The sequence below is a fragment of the Falco biarmicus genome, chromosome Z, assembly GCF_023638135.1.
Source record: "Falco biarmicus isolate bFalBia1 chromosome Z, bFalBia1.pri, whole genome shotgun sequence".
In the NCBI taxonomy this organism is placed as follows: Eukaryota; Metazoa; Chordata; class Aves; order Falconiformes; family Falconidae; genus Falco; species Falco biarmicus.
In genome coordinates, this window is record NC_079311.1 from 57,941,444 (window position 1) to 57,957,975 (window position 16,532).

The 16,532-nt window shown below is 43.6% G+C and overlaps 1 protein-coding gene across 1 annotated transcript; it reads left to right on the plus strand.

The window, feature by feature from the left end:
• Positions 1-5,187: 5,187 nt before the first annotated feature.
• On the plus strand, positions 5,188-7,228 carry TMEM174 (transmembrane protein 174). Its single transcript, XM_056325763.1, has 2 exons — positions 5,188-5,834; positions 6,804-7,228. Exons 1-2 carry the CDS (start codon positions 5,203-5,205, stop codon positions 6,901-6,903), a joined length of 732 nt encoding a protein of 243 aa, XP_056181738.1. The 5' UTR covers positions 5,188-5,202; the 3' UTR covers positions 6,904-7,228.
• The last annotated feature ends 9,304 nt before the right edge of the window (positions 7,229-16,532 follow it).

Consider the following 16,532-nt stretch of genomic DNA (forward strand, 5'->3'; position numbering starts at 1 on the left):
AACACAGCATAGAGAGGGATTTAGTGTGTGGGAGCTGATTAAACTGGCATGGCTTAGCCATGGGAAATGTCTGTATGAAGAAAGGGGATCCACAAAAGCCAGCAGGTATTTTGTCCTCTTTTCTCAAGTGTTTTTTACCTAGTGAGTTTTTCAAGGATGCTATTCCTTGAATGCCTTCTGTAATCCAAGCTATGGTGTACAATCTCTTTCATTATTTTTTTTTAAGCTTTTGTTTGTAACCTGAAGCAGTGGTGCCCACTGCCCTGCATGGTTCATGCTTACAAGGCCTTGCACATGTCAAAGAAGCTTCTTTCTGTCTCTGGATTTATCATGCTGTTATATAGCAAGTACAGAAGCTGGGGTATTTTACCTGTGCAAAGATCAATGTTGGGTTTGTTCTGTTATTTGAATTACAAGTGAACACTCATTTGCTGAAAAGGTTAAACATCAAAAAGCATTTACTCTAAACAAATAAATCTTGAAATATGGTACCGTCTTCAAAAAAAAACCTACAGTCATGTCTGATTGCTAACTGTAAAGGTATTAACCTTTTGTGCTGCCTGCACTTTGCTCAATCAGTTGTTCCCAAGATGTACCCAGGAGACCAGACAAATCAAGTATGTTGACTCTAAGCTGAGTCCTCTGGAACTGAAACATGATCTTGTTTTTCTTCAGGGTTATTGTGTTTTGATCTTCTACTGCAGAGTCTCCAGTGCAGATCACCTTATTTCTGAAAAAGCAGTCTTCATGGAAAGCATGCTCTAGAGAGCTGCTGACCTGACTCTTTGGAGTCAGTACCTGAATTTCCTGGGAAGGGTAGGTGCTAACTTACCTCTGAAAAAGAGGATTGAAAACTGGTTCTCTCTGTGTCATCTTGATAAGATGCTTAAGAAATAGTTCAAGTTATGGCTGTATTAGTATCTCCAATTTCTGACTTGGAGAATCTTTCCTTGAAAACTTGGTGGGTGAGCTGGTTGCATTTCCATAACCTGCTCAGCACAGAGAGAGCTAACATAGCCAGGGCAACAGTATTTGCTTACTGTGCTGTCAAAATCTGTTTCAGCAAGGTCAGAAAATATAAGAGGCTAGCAGATCTGCCTCCACCACTGAAGGCTACCACTGGTCGAACAGCATTAGTGGGAGGAATTTTTGATGTGGGGAGTAGGGGTGAAATGTCTGTATTAGAAAGGAAGCAACACCTTGTAAAACTATAAAAGTAGCTTAAAATAATACAGAATAGCATTTTTATTGAGGAAGTGAGATACTTTACTGTCACACTAATGGTGCTATAACCCCCTTTCTGCCCTAAGGTTAGCTTAAGTGCTTGACATACAAATGCTAGGGTGCAAATCAAGTTGGTTACTGATTCACACTTACTTAAACAGGCAAAGTGGGAGGTAAGGATTGCTTAGCATTTGTAAGTGAAGTTAAAGTCTCTCTTCCTTGCTGCCTGCACTGACATTGCTCTGCTTCTAACTGCAACACTGCAATCCTTTGGATATGAGAAGGATTTACTAAAATATAAATGGATACCTCTTCTCTGGCAGAAGTCTTTCTTCTTGCATCACCAGCAGCTAAAAATAAATAGAAAGCTAACTCATCTGAAAAACTTGAGATTGCACAGATCTCTGCAATGATGCTGGTTTTAGGACAGCAGCACTTGCTGGATTGCACCCACCCCATCCTTGGCCCTTGTGGTTAGTAGCGCTGTATCCATCTATCCCTTTTCTATCCTGCCTCTTCAGAGTCATGGTTCGTGGAGCACTTCTGTGTCCAGGCAGACATTTTTGTCAATATCTCCACATTTCTGCAGCGAACATGTCAACCTTCATCTAGCATGGTGCTCCTCCCTCTATCACACGTGTGTATGTGGATCATTAGGTATGGGAATACCTTTAATTTGGTGTGCCTGCTCACAAGACAACATTTCCTGGGAGCATACAAAGCTACCTTGCAGGCAGATGCAGTTGCGGGCAGCTGGCTGAACCTGCTCCTCACAGCTTATTTATGCTTTGAGGCTGGCACTGTGCTGGTACAGGGCAGGAGTGCAAGGCCCACTTGTGATGGTTATTTAGGTTCTGCTCTTACACACGTAATGCATGTTTTCCACTGGAGTTGCCGTGTACAGTTGCCTTTCTCTAGGAAAAAGTCTCTCTTAGTCAAATCATTGACTCCTTAATCTTCCTTCAACTGAATGTTTCAATATGGAGTATACCTTGTACCTACTCTTTTTAAAGCCAATCAGTATGTGATAGCATGGTATAATTTTCTTTTATACAACATCTTTTGCATGTTCTGTGACTGAGTCCCTGACTATATTATAGGCATGTAAGAAAATAAAACTTCACTACAACAGGCTGATAATGTGAACAACTATGTAAAAATAAATAGCAGAAGGACAGGAGAAAAGGATTAAGTGTAGGCCTGTCAGTGTTTACTAGGATGACTCTTGAAACAGGTTAGAGAACTGAGGAGGTGCAGAGCCTTGCAGGAAACCTGCTTCTGACAGCAAGTACTGCAGGGGAAGACTGCATTGGTGACAGAAAATTGTGTAGAGGAACAGAAAGCAAAGAAGCACTTGTGTTCAGGGGTAAGGTCACTGAAACAGATGGGAGCAAAACTGTAGTGAGATCTCAAAATGGCACCCATTCTGAAAACCTTGCTCTGACCAATTCCTTAAGGTTTCACAAATGTATTTTCCTTTGTTTAAGAGTTATTTCAGGTAAAAGGGGATGCATTTAGTAAATCAGCATGTTTAAGTGAATTCCCAGAGCGTACGCTTACTTGGCAAAGAAAAGTACTGGCCTTAAAAACTCAATGTGATCCAGTGATCTCTTAAGATTGCCTGAATGCAGCATTGCCACCGTGTCTGGAAATAATGGGAGAAATCTTGGGAGGCTTAGAATAAATTGTATCTTACAAAGAGGGGCAGTTTACAGGGAAAGGTGTAATTTCAATTTAGATCCTGCTGCACCAAACAGAAGGTGTTTTCCATCCCATTTTCAAAGTTCAAGAGACAAGTAGCCTTGGAAGAAACCACCTGTATTCTCCAGCTGTGCTGCGGGCTTGCTTAACAGCCATGAAGTCATGTCCTAGGCCAGAGGCAAAGAGCATCAGCCATGGGATGATGCAACACCCAATTTGGAAAACTCTGACTCCAGCCAGCATCTAAGGACCATTGTGTAGGACCAAGGAAGCACTCCAGCACAAGCTTGTTGCAAATAGCAGTTGCAGAGTTCTTGAATGAATGAGGGGAGGAAGGTGATACTACATCTGTACATACCATTAGTTACCCAGCTATTGTGATACAGTGCTGCTTTCAAAAGGATGTTGGAAAGCCTGGAAGATTCAGCATTCAGTGACAAGAGTGATTCATGGTATGGAAAAACCTGACTTGTGGGGAGCAGTAACACAAGTCATTCCATTCAGTTTACCAAATGCAAGGCTAAAGGTGACTTAGATTTTAGCTATAATTACTAATATAAGGACAGCTTATCTAGTATTTCAGCACTTTCTGATGTAGTTGTCATCATAGGAACCCACTGCATTGCAAGCCCTAACACTTTGCTCAAGTGGTGCGGACTGTCCTGACTAGACTTGGTGCTCTGGGAAAGGCTGGTTAGAGAATTTGTTGGCACCCTTGGTGATAGAAAACACGTAATACTGACTTCGGAAACTTCCCAGATGTTTTTTGAAGGAGTCCACCACTAATAATCCCTCAAGGTCTATCTGCTAACAAATGAGAAAAACACATCTGCAATTGCATTCAGCAGCAGTTGATGCTTCAGCTAAAGGTGCCAAATTTGGTGAGCAGCCCCTTTCAGAAGTGAGCTGTTGTCACACATTGTGCTATGAACGAACGCACAGTAGACTAAAAAGGCACCTTTACTGATTTTGAAGAAGCAGTCTGAAAGGTGGATTTTCTAGTTCTAGAGCTATTTTTATCTTACAAATCTGAGGATAAGCTTGCTTCCCCAGAGCCGCTGGTAGCAGGAAATAGCACTATATGTTCTACCACCCGAGTAGTAATCTCTGTCCTGCGTGTACTCCCCTGCTATGCTAGTCAAAACAGATCGAGTAGTTGGGAGATTTTTCCTCCTTAAGGAATTATACAGGCATTCTACCAGAACCCTCTGGCAGCAGTTACTTTAGTCTGAAACTGTTAGGAGAGAGAAGATCTCAACATTCAATTAATCTGTCTGTTTAATATATGGGACATATGTTCAACAGACCGATTCATTGTGATGTAAAAAAACATTCTAGGTACTTCTGAGTACAGTGTAAGGTCCCTCAATTCACCAGGTTTAAGATTACGGAAGATGCTTTCTCATGTCTGCAATAGTGTGCTATTCAGTGTATGTGGGCTTCATTCAGTGTAAACTTTAAGGAAGGGGTGGAGACCCCACAACAAAAAATGTCCATAATTAAGGGGAAATTACAGAGCAGTTACGCTACCTTCAAACAGCTGGAAAGCTTTGGCTGGCTTGAAATAACTTCTCCCACAACCAGCAGCTCTCCCAAGCTGTTCAGCACTCACCACCCTGTTGCCGCTTACCCTCCCACCCACCTACTGCTCCCCCTTGGCAAAGTATCAGAAAACCTACTTTGATATTTTTTAAACCACGGAAGCTCTGGGCTGCAGAACAAGCTGCAACAGGGGTCCAGGCATGGCTATAAATGTCACACTTCAGAGCACTGCAAAGCACCCCCAGCAATGGCCACACATTTTCCTGCAGAAAATGGAGCTGGATGTGGTGGCCAAAGGACAGCGAGAGTCACCACACTGCTGTTGACTAAACGTATGCTGTCCATATGTTGGATGCGTCAGCTGGCAGGGGGCCTAGGAAAAGCTGCGGTGGCTGCAGCTTCCTTTCTCTCCCATCTGGCATGGGCACAGCGAGGAAGTATCTGTGGGTGCCAAATTAAAGAAGAGGACAAACAAAGAGATAAGCAGCCAGGCAAGGATGAAGCCATTTTGGAAGCAACGGTGGTAATTCAAGGAGTCTTTAGTGATCACTTCAGGCTTCACTTCTCAGACCTTTATTCTTCTAAGCAAAGTTTATTCTTTCACATGATGGACTCTGTTAACCATACACACACACAGTTCTTGTATAACTAACTTGAACCTTTGACTTTCAAAGCTCTGCCAAGTCCCTTACAAGCTCCCTTTCTCTTGAGGCAGAAGATACATTACACTCAGTAATGGAGCAGAACAACAACAATGTAGAAGATTTCTCCTTGAATGTCTTTTCTGTCACTCCTTATCAGCCAAACAGATCCGATGCCCTGGTGTCAGATGGGGATAAAGCTGGTGCCACTTTGCTCTTTTCAGGTGTGTTTTTGGGACTGGTGGGGATCACTTTCACTGTGATGGGATGGATAAAATACGACGGCATTACTCACCTGGAGTGGACTCAGTTACTAGGGCCTATTCTGCTGTCTGTTGGAGTAACTTTTATTCTGATTGCTGTTTGTAAATTTAACATGCTTACATGCAAGCCCTGTAAAGAAAGAGAGGAAAATACATCAGACCTTGACCAGACCACCAGCGGACAGTCCTTTGTCTTCACCGGCATTAACCAGCCTATAACTTTTCACGGTGCCACGGTGGTACAGTACATCCCTCCGCCATACCCACCCCAGGAAGGCATTGCTGTGAGTCCTGGCTACCTTCACCCGGTACTCAGCTGCTGCGGTGCTGCTTCCTCCAGCACCTCACCGATTCCCACTCCGGGCTCCTCTCACTTCTGCCCTGCCTACCCCCTGGATAATCCAGCTTTTACTGGAGATGAGAACTACACTACTTATCCTGCAGAGAATACCAGGTATCAGAGGTACATCTTCTGAAATGCCTTAGTGTGTTTGGACAGAGGCTTCTGAGTATTTTAAGTGCTTTGTATGGTTTCAAAGGAAACAAAAGCTAGTCCAGGGTGTTACCCTTCTTCAGACATATTTTTTGTCTTTGTTAGGAGTATTTCTTGAGTGAAGGCTATGGAGTCATAATTTTTCTGGAAAGCATTTTTATCCAAATTAAATTAATTTACGAATCCCTTTCAATATTCAATCTACTAAATCTCATGTTATTTTTTAAGATATTAGCATATATGCTCCTGCCTGGGTGGGGTGAGGGGTGGTGGTGTATGCTTATATTACTACCTTTAGGCTGTTGACCAGAAGGTTATCATATGTACAGCCACAGGCTTCCACTCAAACACAATCACAACACACGAGTCAGCGCACAAACAGCATTTTTACAACAATGCAAGAATCAGTTTGGTACCAGATGCTTTACCTCCTGATTATGCCTGGTCACAACACACTGCTTTTGCACTGTAGCAACCTTCCAGCCCTTAATCTTTTCCTGGTTTTGGGGCATAAGTAAGATCACTGCTATTACAGAGCAGTACGAAACTGCTTTAATCAAAATAATTTTCTATAGTTCTTTCCCCTAAGGAAAAATATTCTAATTATAGAAATTAGCGTTATATCCTTCTTAGAACATGTCACTTTTAGTTCATTTATGAAAGTCTGTTTGAAAAACTGCTGACTGACCCATTGTCTTCAGCAAGATGTGTGACAGGCATAGGCAGCACGAAAACAAAGGTCACCTCCTGACACTTTTATACCTCATGAAAAGAACACAGCAAATGGTTGAATCACAGTAAAACTTCATCTTGTAGCATTTCTGAAGAAGTCGGGAAGTGCTTTGCTCAGATAAGGCTGACAGAATGCAGCACTGAGGTTACTTGCATGTTTTGTGTTTGCTAAATTCTTCTTGTGCCCACTCACCTTCCTATTTTCAGGTCAGATGACAGTTCTGATGAACCAGAACTGCTGGAAGTCTATGCCTGTGATGACTTGTCACCTCCACGTTATGAGGAACTATACCCACTGTCTTCATAAAATAACCACAGACAACAGATGACAATTTTAAGAGACACCAGCTTTTTAATCCCAAGAATCTTTTTCTTTAAACACTTGCATGATAAGTGAATGTGAGCAAGGTCTTGTTACTGATACACAGTTTAGTATCACTGAAGATATTTAACCAATCCCTTATTTTTTTGCCTCAAAATTCATTAGCCTTTTGCTATGCAGTTTAATAGCAGAGCTATTAATTATTTGATGCCAAAACTATTAATACCAAAGCTATAAACTCAAGGTTCTAAACCCATATTAGAGTTGCCAAAAAAGAAGCCCGATTTTCAGACTTGCTGAAACCAGTGTGAACTGTGAATGCACAAGATGCTTGTGGAAGGTCGTGATTGCTGCTGGACATTCAGCATTATTAGAAAGCACTTGATGTATTCTTGATGTATTTTCCCTCTTGATTGCTTGGAAAACTTCAGAAGTGCTCAAGTGTCTGATCCATGAAAATGCCTGTGATATTTTAATTCTTTCTGATTCCTTAGACTAGCACATTTATTAGCAACTCCAGTCAACAGATCAGACTTCTTCTGCTTTGTTCACCTGTACCACATGGTCCTGTGGGCATTTTTGGAGTGCCCTGCTTGAACCAGAGCATCCCAAAGCAGAGAAAATACAAATAGTGACCACTGCCCAGTTTTACGGAGACCTCTGAGAGATCCTGTTTGCATCAAATTCAGTTCCCTTCCCCCCCTGATGGGATGTAAAACACCGTCTTCCACCAGGAGTCCTAACAACTACTAGGTTAATGTCCCTGAAGAAAATGGAACCTTTCTGGAATGTCGACAGAGGCATGTGGTCCTACCAGTTTTAAAGGCTTCGAAAATCACAGCTTTTCCCTGCTGCACCCTCACTCTATGGGAGACCTGTGGTGGAACCCCTCCTGAGGTCCCTTTCTTGGTTGAATGTGGGTTCTAGGCACACAACTTGGGCATTAGGTTCCTCCAGAGTATCCAGACAACTATGGGTTGCAGTGAACTTTCTTGTTCAGTTTCAACTTTCAAGATCAGCATGATTCCAGATGTATCCACAACTGTATTTACAGCCATATCTAACAAAGGATGAGGTGCATAAGCTCCAAAATCTGGCAATCCAGGATGGAGGTCCCAGAAACCTTTACTCAGGTACTGCATAAACCCCAGAGCAATGAGAATGCCATGAATCTTTTCATTTTTGTTTTGTATTTGCACCTATGCTTCAAGTTCTGCTTTTGAGTGTGCCCAGAAACACCCTGATGCCCTGACACAGCTGAAGAAGTCAATACCTCCCCATGCAAGATCCCATCAGTTTTGCCTATCATCTCCCTCGAAGGGCTCAAAGTAGAAGCTGTTCTCAGCCCACACCTGCTGGAGCAGGCACCATGCAAAATGATCTAGAGGGCCATGGTCACTGTCCAAAGTAACCAAGCAGTGTGCTGATGGTGTGCCTGTGGGTCAGTGTCCTGGTCTGGAATAGCAGAGCTAAAAGCTGGTGTCCATTACGGAATGCATGAACTTTCTCTTACTTGCCAACACAGCTGTCTCAGCTCCTGCCAGTTGTCATCAATCTCATTGATCTCATTCCCGAGGGCTGGAGAAGCCTGGTGTCGAGCACAGGCAGGTGGTACAGGATATACCTGGCAGCTGGAAGTCACCAAGTGTCCATGCAGCCTCACTAGCAATCAGGACACATAGCTCTGGATGCAGACATGCATTCAGAACATTGTTCAGTTGCACAGAGCTGCAGATGCACACCAACCTCCTTGTCTTATATACTTAGAGGGCACCAAGAAAGAAAGCATTTGCAGAGGGACACAAGACAACCATGGTGCTCCACAGTGATGGACATGACACTGACAGAGGTTGTATTTGGGACACAGCATTTAAACAGACTCAGAGGTGGGTTAGCAACTGCAGCAGCAGCTACTGGTCAGTGACTACAAGCTGTGTGCCAGGTTCTTCTCACTAAAGAAATATGTGGCATGCTGATTTTCAGCAGGAATGGCCTGATGTTAGCAGGTAGAGGTGTAGCTGGAGAAAGGCAAGCACTTTTTGTTCAGCGTGATCTCTACGGGATTCAGTGCGAGAACAGAAGGTCTAAAAATAAATGCAGCTTTCTCTTATGGAAATCTCTTGCTCCTCTTCCAGAATTTAAACGGAGGTGAACTCATCCTCCCTTCACAGCAGGAAACTGGAAGGTCCCAAATCCCCAGTTAGTTCCACATGGACAGATCCCTGCACTTAGCACATAGTTCTGCTGACACCAGCAAGCACTGCAGGAAGACAGAGGTCAGGCTTGATGGATCCAATTGCAGGACCAGGGTCAAAATTTCTACCCAGTCACCCTCCCCCACAAGAAGAAAATTCCTTTGGTTAGAAACCAAGAAACCACAGACTTTTGCTGCTTCTCATCCCACCACTGCTGCCCCCCCTCCCTCCGCCCCCCCCCCCCCCAATACATGGCGTAAGCATGTTTTATGGGGTAATAATAGCTTTATTTTTATGACATCAAATCATACTGTCAGACTAAATATGAGAAATCCAGAAAGTTGCACTGTGAATTCCATACTGGTTTTAAAGTTTACTTCTGTAGACATTAAATTTGTTGAAAGAGCCCTGGGTTTCTTTTTAGAGAAAAGGCTGTATAAATAAAGTTAAATAACTATGTATTAAAATTATCTTGACCTGTCAGATGAATTCTGCCTGAATTCTATAGAAGTTTTTTCATGCTGCACAGGTATCTTGAGAAGCTCCAGTCTGATGACATTTCCTTGATATACTGATTGCTGATTATTGTTTGTAAGAGTACAGCAATAGGCTATGAAGGTTTTTTCTTCCTCCTCTTCCTTCCACCTTCTTCCATCCTTTTTTCTATTTTAACAAATCTTTTATCATTAGGGTTTTTTTTTTGCTTTTGTTACTGGATGCTTAGTGATTTAACCATCACATTAATTCACGTCTCAGCTTTATGACCTCTTTCTGCCCTATGATGAGTGAAAGAACAAACCTATTTGGCCAGACCTTCAACCAAGGTGAACTGACAGAGCTCTGCTAGATTATACTGATTTAGCACCTTAGAGCACCTGGAAGATTTATTTGAGATTTTGCTCAATCCACTTTTCGTTTAAACTAATGCTCTTTAAACAAAATTACCTTCTCCCACATTGCCTGCAATGCTACTGCAGACCCGCAGAATGATGCTTTATTATAGTTAGATGCATCTGGACTTCTAGCCTTGGTGGCAGGCTGTTGTGTGCAAGTATTCAACTATGTAACACTGAATGAGTTACTGGGATTTTTTCTAATATGATTCCATTGGTAAGATTTTGACCATAAGATGGTTAACATATGAAGTTGGTGGAGATGTGTCTATTAATACGAAGCTGAGCACAACCTGTTCGTAGCAGTAAAAATTCTGCACAGAGGTGCTCTAAGATTGAGGAGCTATTTAGAAACACTAAATGCCACATGCCAAATGCAGCTGCAGGATGCGAATTGCTTCTCAGATAAAATCTAAATCTGAAGTCTGTTTTTTAACCTCGGTGCTGCCAAATCTGTGAGGAAGTACAGGACCGTATGAGCCAGTGCTCTGGTGTGCAGCATCTTCTCACGAAAGCCCGATTCCACCAGAGGTACCAGTTTCTGCCACTGGTGCTCCTGTGCCAGGTCCTGCACACATACTCGAGCGGAACGCCTGTACGAGTGGGTGTTCAAAAGCAGTAGTGGTGAAACTCTTCAAAGCGTTATTTTTAAACTGAACCGGGATTTAGAAAATTGAGGTCTCGGGGAAAAAATAAACCCGTAAGTAGGGCTTGTTCCTTTCCAGAGAGCCCTGTTTGCACACAGGGCAGCCTTCGGCGCGGGGCCCCGCAGGATGCTCGGGGGCTCTGCGCCGCGCCCTGAATCCCCCCGGGGCCGGCCGCCCCCGGCCCGCGGGCTCACCCCGCCAGCGCCCGCAGCGCTCGCCCGGCCCCGGCCCGGCCCCCCACGTCCTGCCGCCCGCCGCCGCCAGGGGGCGCCGCGGTGGCCCGGAGCCACCCGGTGGGGCCGGGCCGGGCCGGGGGCGGGGCGGAGCCGCTCCGGGCGCGCCCCGTCCCGCGGAGCTGCTGTGCCGCCGGCGGCAGCCGCAGCGCGGCGCGGCATCCCGCAGGCGCCGCTGGGCCCCCGTCCGCTCGGCCGTGTGGCGGTGGCGTGTCCCCGCTGACCCGGCAGGTGGCAAGGCTGCGGAGCCGGTACGCGGTAACGTGCTGCCTCGTTGTGTGCCACCTGGTTTTGAGCTGGGAGCGCTGAGGCTTTTCTCCCTTACGACGGATAGTAAAGATGCCATTAAAAAGTAGGCTGAGCTCCCGCACCGCTGGGAGCTGCCTTAAGGGGAAAAAAAGCTGTGGTGAAAGATCCAGCGAAACCACTGAAGAACCGAGTATCCCCACCCTCACAGGAGAGACGGACATCTGGAGGGACTTCAGCTTGGGGAGAGCTGCTGCACAGTGCACTCACATGCACCTTCCTCCCCCTCCTCCTCATCGTCCCTGTGACCTAATGGGACAGGCTTCTCTCTGCCTGAAGGAGCAGGGGGAGGTCCAGGGGTCATCTGAGAAGAACTAGGGCATGCTGTTTGTATACAGCGCGGAGAATAATCTGTGCCTGCTGCAAGTATCATTATTGGCTCCACTTTAGCTGTCAGAGCGAATAGACGTCAGCAGGACGTGCCGAACATTGCTGTTGCTGCCCCATTCCCCAGTGTGCACCAGCGTGTCTGGCAGAGACGCGCACAGCACGGACAGGTGGGGTTCTCGCGGGCGGTGTCTGCATCAGCTGAGCAGCACTGCTCAGCGGGAGCGGGTCTGCAAAGTGAAACAGCAGGTGCGGGGAGCCCAGCGCCCGTGCTGGGGGGGGTGGGGGGGTGGTGCAGGTGCAGGGCTGTGTGTCCGACTGTGGACTGAACGCCAATTAACACTTGGCATACACAAGTTGCTCTCCTAGGGTGTATTTTCTGTTGCTCGGCTCATGCTTGTGATGCGATGCGAAGCCTCACAGGGCAAGTGAGGACTGTGGGGAGAGCCTCTTCCAAGGTGCCTGATCCAGAAACACTCGTTGCCCTGCAGGCGTAGGGTGACTTGCAGCAGCTGCCAGAGTTCCATGTGTGGAAGCATACCCTTGTGGACCTACGTGAGAGGCTTGCCTCTGCATCCTGACACCAGCGAGCCCATGGCAGAGCCTCTCCCAGTACTGATGGAGGGGACTTTGAGAGGTGTCAGGGCGGTGTCGACACCTCCAAAGTTACATTGTGTCTAATTTAGAGACATAGCAGGCCTATGTCTTCCTGAATAACATTTGCAAAGCGATGGCGTTTTTCCATAGGGAACAGCCAAAAATGGCTTTCTAGTTCATGTGATCGGTCAGAAAATGCCCTCCTGAACTTCACCCCGTATGTCATAACAGCACAGGGTCAAGGAGAAATCAGTAATGCCATGTTTGCTTGTATCTGTGCCATGTGTGGCAACTCTAATGAACAATTGATTGCAGCTACACACGCTATTTAGCAAACACGATGGGACATGCTGTAGCAGGGGAGCTGCTGTACATCTTCTATAAAATCCTGGGATGGCATTATTGCTCTCCTGCTTGGGTTATATTGTGTCAGATTTTTTAAAAAGATAGTGGATGGTTTTTGTTTATTTCTGAGGGTGAATCATCACACTATATGTAAGATGCTGTGCTTGCTACTTAGTGAACAGGGCATGCTATTTAACAGCCCTGGGTATATGGCCTGGTATTTTCATGTTTTGTGTAGCTGCAGCTTCCTCTTTACTTATGGTTCAGTGAGTACTGTCAAGAGCTTAGCTTTAAGGTAAAGGTTCAGGCTTTGTCAGCCTGAAGACATACTTAAGAAAATACTGAACATTATGCAGTCTGAGTAGGTGACTGCCAAAAAAGAAATAGGCATGCATTTTAAACTTGTAACCATGAAACTGGTGGTAGTTTCCATGCTTGAGGTACCTTTATTGTTTTTCTGCTGCTTTGCAGCCCAGACCCAGCCAGCAACAGGCCACGCCAGCATTCAAGGCATCATTGGCTTGTCACAGCCTTGTGTTCCCAGGCTCCTGCCACACATGACTCTGGTCGGCTCAGACAGTGCTGCCTCACAGGGAGGCCTGGCAAAAGCTGGCAGCTTGAGAAAGCTGCAGTTTGCACCTCTTTGCTGCTTTTGTCACCTGTGGTCACTTCTTTTTTGCCATTTAGCATGCCACCTTTGTCATTTATGTAGAGCAGGAGAGCAGATACCATAGTGCATGCATTATGATAATTGTTTCATTATCTTTTTCCAAAGCCACATTATTTAGATAATCAGTTGGCTTCACACAGCTTATGCCATCTTAAGAGAGGGAGGAAAACTAACTAATAAGACTTCAGCAGAAATTAATCTCTTCAGAACTGTAGATGTGCAACAGGATTTTTGCCAAAAAGCAACAGTTCCCTGGAAAATCTTCTGTGGAAAGGGACAGAAAAAGATGGATTATTGTAAACAGTGAAGTCAAATTGGTACATACATAATTCATTGGGTCTGTGGTTTTACTAAATCCTGATAAAATAGTAAGGGAAAATAAATATTATTTTAACCATATTTGCCCAAATAAGGCTTATATATTCCACTTCCCCTGATTTTGTCCTTAAAATCAGAGGTACCTGAGTGTTTCATGATGTGCCAATGCTCTGCATTATTATAGCCTTCTATGTCTTTTTGGTCCTTTGCAGACACATATGTGCTTTCTCCTCCTGCCTTCCAAGCTGGCTGGACAGGAACCGATCAGGACACCCATAGGCAGCACTGTGCTGCCACAGGGGCACAGAGCTCCCTTTGCATCAGGATTGGGTTTTGACCAGATGCCTTTTTTCACAGAATAAGCACGGTTGTGCCTGCAAAAGCTGTGCAGATACACACATGCTTCGTCTTTACGAATTGATCACATCATATATGGACTTTATTCTTGTGTTTTAAGATCCTTGAATGTGGCCTTTATTTGTATCTATCAAATCTTGTGAGGACAGAATTCTTGATAGAGTGAGTAAAGACAGTAGTATGAAAAGTCTAATGCTTCTTGTGTGTTTATGGTTTTTTTCAGCCTGTTAAAACCTGGATAGGCTTGGAAAGAACAGGAAAGAACATAGAGAAGAAGCTGTGGTACGAATCACATCTGCAAATCCTTCCCTTAACTGTAGTGACACAAAATTCTACCCAGCTTCAAGAAAGCCACAGGGCAAAGGCATAAATGCCCAGAAAAGTGGAAAGATAGAAAGATGGAGAATTGCAGGAATGCCTGTGGAGGATGGCTTCTATTCTTATACTTCTATAATGAAAAGGAAAGGCAAGAAAAATAGAGCAAGCATAACAAATCAGTAATAGAGAGAGAAAAATATAGGGAGCTCTTCACCCCACCAAATCACGCAAGTGAACACTTTCCTAAGCAATGTTTCAGTTAAAAATAATTTCTTAACTCTTCCAACAAAAAACATTTGAGATTCTCTCCTAGAGCTGCATTTCTGAATAAATTCCATTATATTCGAAAAAGCTGCAAGATAGATGTGCAAAGCACAAAAATATGCAAAGAAAGATACACATGAACGCCAGTACCCACACTCAAAGAGCAGAATAACTTGCTTAAAATCACTGACTGTAGGGATGTGTCAGTGGGAGCAGGACTAATGCAGCAATTGATGAGAGACTGCATCACTGGGAGCATCAAAGTGGAAAAGATTTGCACAGCTCCTGCTGTGGTAGGCAACTGCACAAGCCCCTTCATAAATTGTTTAAGCTCCATGTTAAAATTAGGATTTGGTTTTTTCCTAGCTTTTAATGGAAGGTAGGAAAAAGTCAAGAAGAAAGAATAAGATCCAACATGGTAGAAAAATAAAAACCAGGTAATAGCTAAGGGGGAAAAAATCAACTCCTTTTACACATTATGCTACCTGTTTTAAATGCTTCTACTTTCTTAGCCCATGCTCTGTATGTTGCACTTAACATTGATGGTTCATCAAAATCAAGCAACAAATGTGTTAATCTTTAATGTTTTCTTAGCCTTACAGACCAGGAGGTGGTGACCCATAGGGTAGCATTACTAAGCTATTTCAGTTTTACGTTACATGTTCAAGTATTTTATGTTACCTTCCTGTTATTTTCATAAAAAGCAAGCTTTCCTCCATCTGTTTAGTAAAAAAAAAAAATTAAAAAATCCAAATGAGCTGCAAAACTATGACCCTACTTCCAAACAAATAATGAAACCTTAATGTGAATAAACATGCCTGCCTAATCAAAGCTGGGCTTGTGATCTAACTGGATAATAATTCACTTGTAATATCATCAGCACAGAATGAGTATCAGCCTAAGTATTGTTGGTGCAGGTGTAACTTAATGAATTCAGGCTCATTTTGTCTGGCATTTAGTTGCTTATATTGGTGTTGGGAACAGTTAGTCCTTCAATTTTTTGTAACAAGCAACACCATTAAACTGCCACAGAGCAATGTAAATCAGAGATTTTTCTTAGACCCCATAAAACAACCTACAAAAATGTTATTGCCAGATTAATCATGTGCTTTTATATATCCAGCAAACAGAACTGACTATAACTATTTTCATTTGGCTATTATTTTTTGCTATTATTTCAACAGTATATGGAAATACAAAAGAAAGAGTATAGTCTGAACAACTTGCTGTCAAAGGCGTAGAGATAACAGGATCCCAAACACAGAACAAGATCCCTGCTTGTATGCTTCTCTGCTGCACTGGGACACATATTTTAGTCAAGCTACATGCACGGTACAAGTAATGAGGACAGAAAACTGTGTGATTGCAGAGTCGAGTCACGTACCCATTTAGAGCATCTTGGGGTGCATGAGTGTATGTACTTTGTTTTGATTTGCACATGCGGGCATGACTAAAATACATATACCTTGATTTAACCTGTTAACACATAGCTGTATTAAGTCACTGAAGGGTGAAAAACAAGAATGGAAATACTAAGGAAAAAGCATCCACTGGTATTTTTCAGAAGTTGATGTTATTGTTCATTGTTTATGAGTGCATAAATCATTTTCATACATTTCAATAGGAACTGTGATACATTGTATAATAAAAATATTTCAGAATTTGTATCTTGCAGGTATATTTTCCATCCTCCATTTACTACAGAGTCATCTAATCCTGATTTGATGCCCCTCAACAGCAGAATTTTAAGTTACTGATCTCTCTTGCCTCTCACCAGTTTGACTAACTTTGCCTGACCTGCCACAGAGGACTGAAGGAAATCTGTCCATTTCAAAAGTGGAACATTACACACTGCCTTTCATGTTTCATACATGAATATGTTTTTCAGTCCTCTGTGAAAGCTTCTAAGATGTACATTACCTGCAATAGTGGAATAAATTCAGCTGTGCTTCCCTAGGTGCAACCATTTAAAATAAAGTCCCTTGTCCCCAGTTATGCCAGATTGGCCCAATAGATCTGAAAAATAATTATCTTCATATCGGGTACTTGTTACCATTTACCAACGAGCTATAGGAGCTGAAGAATATGATGAACTCTTCAAACCAGTTTTAATCAAATAGCTGCCAGAAAATGGCCAAAACAGA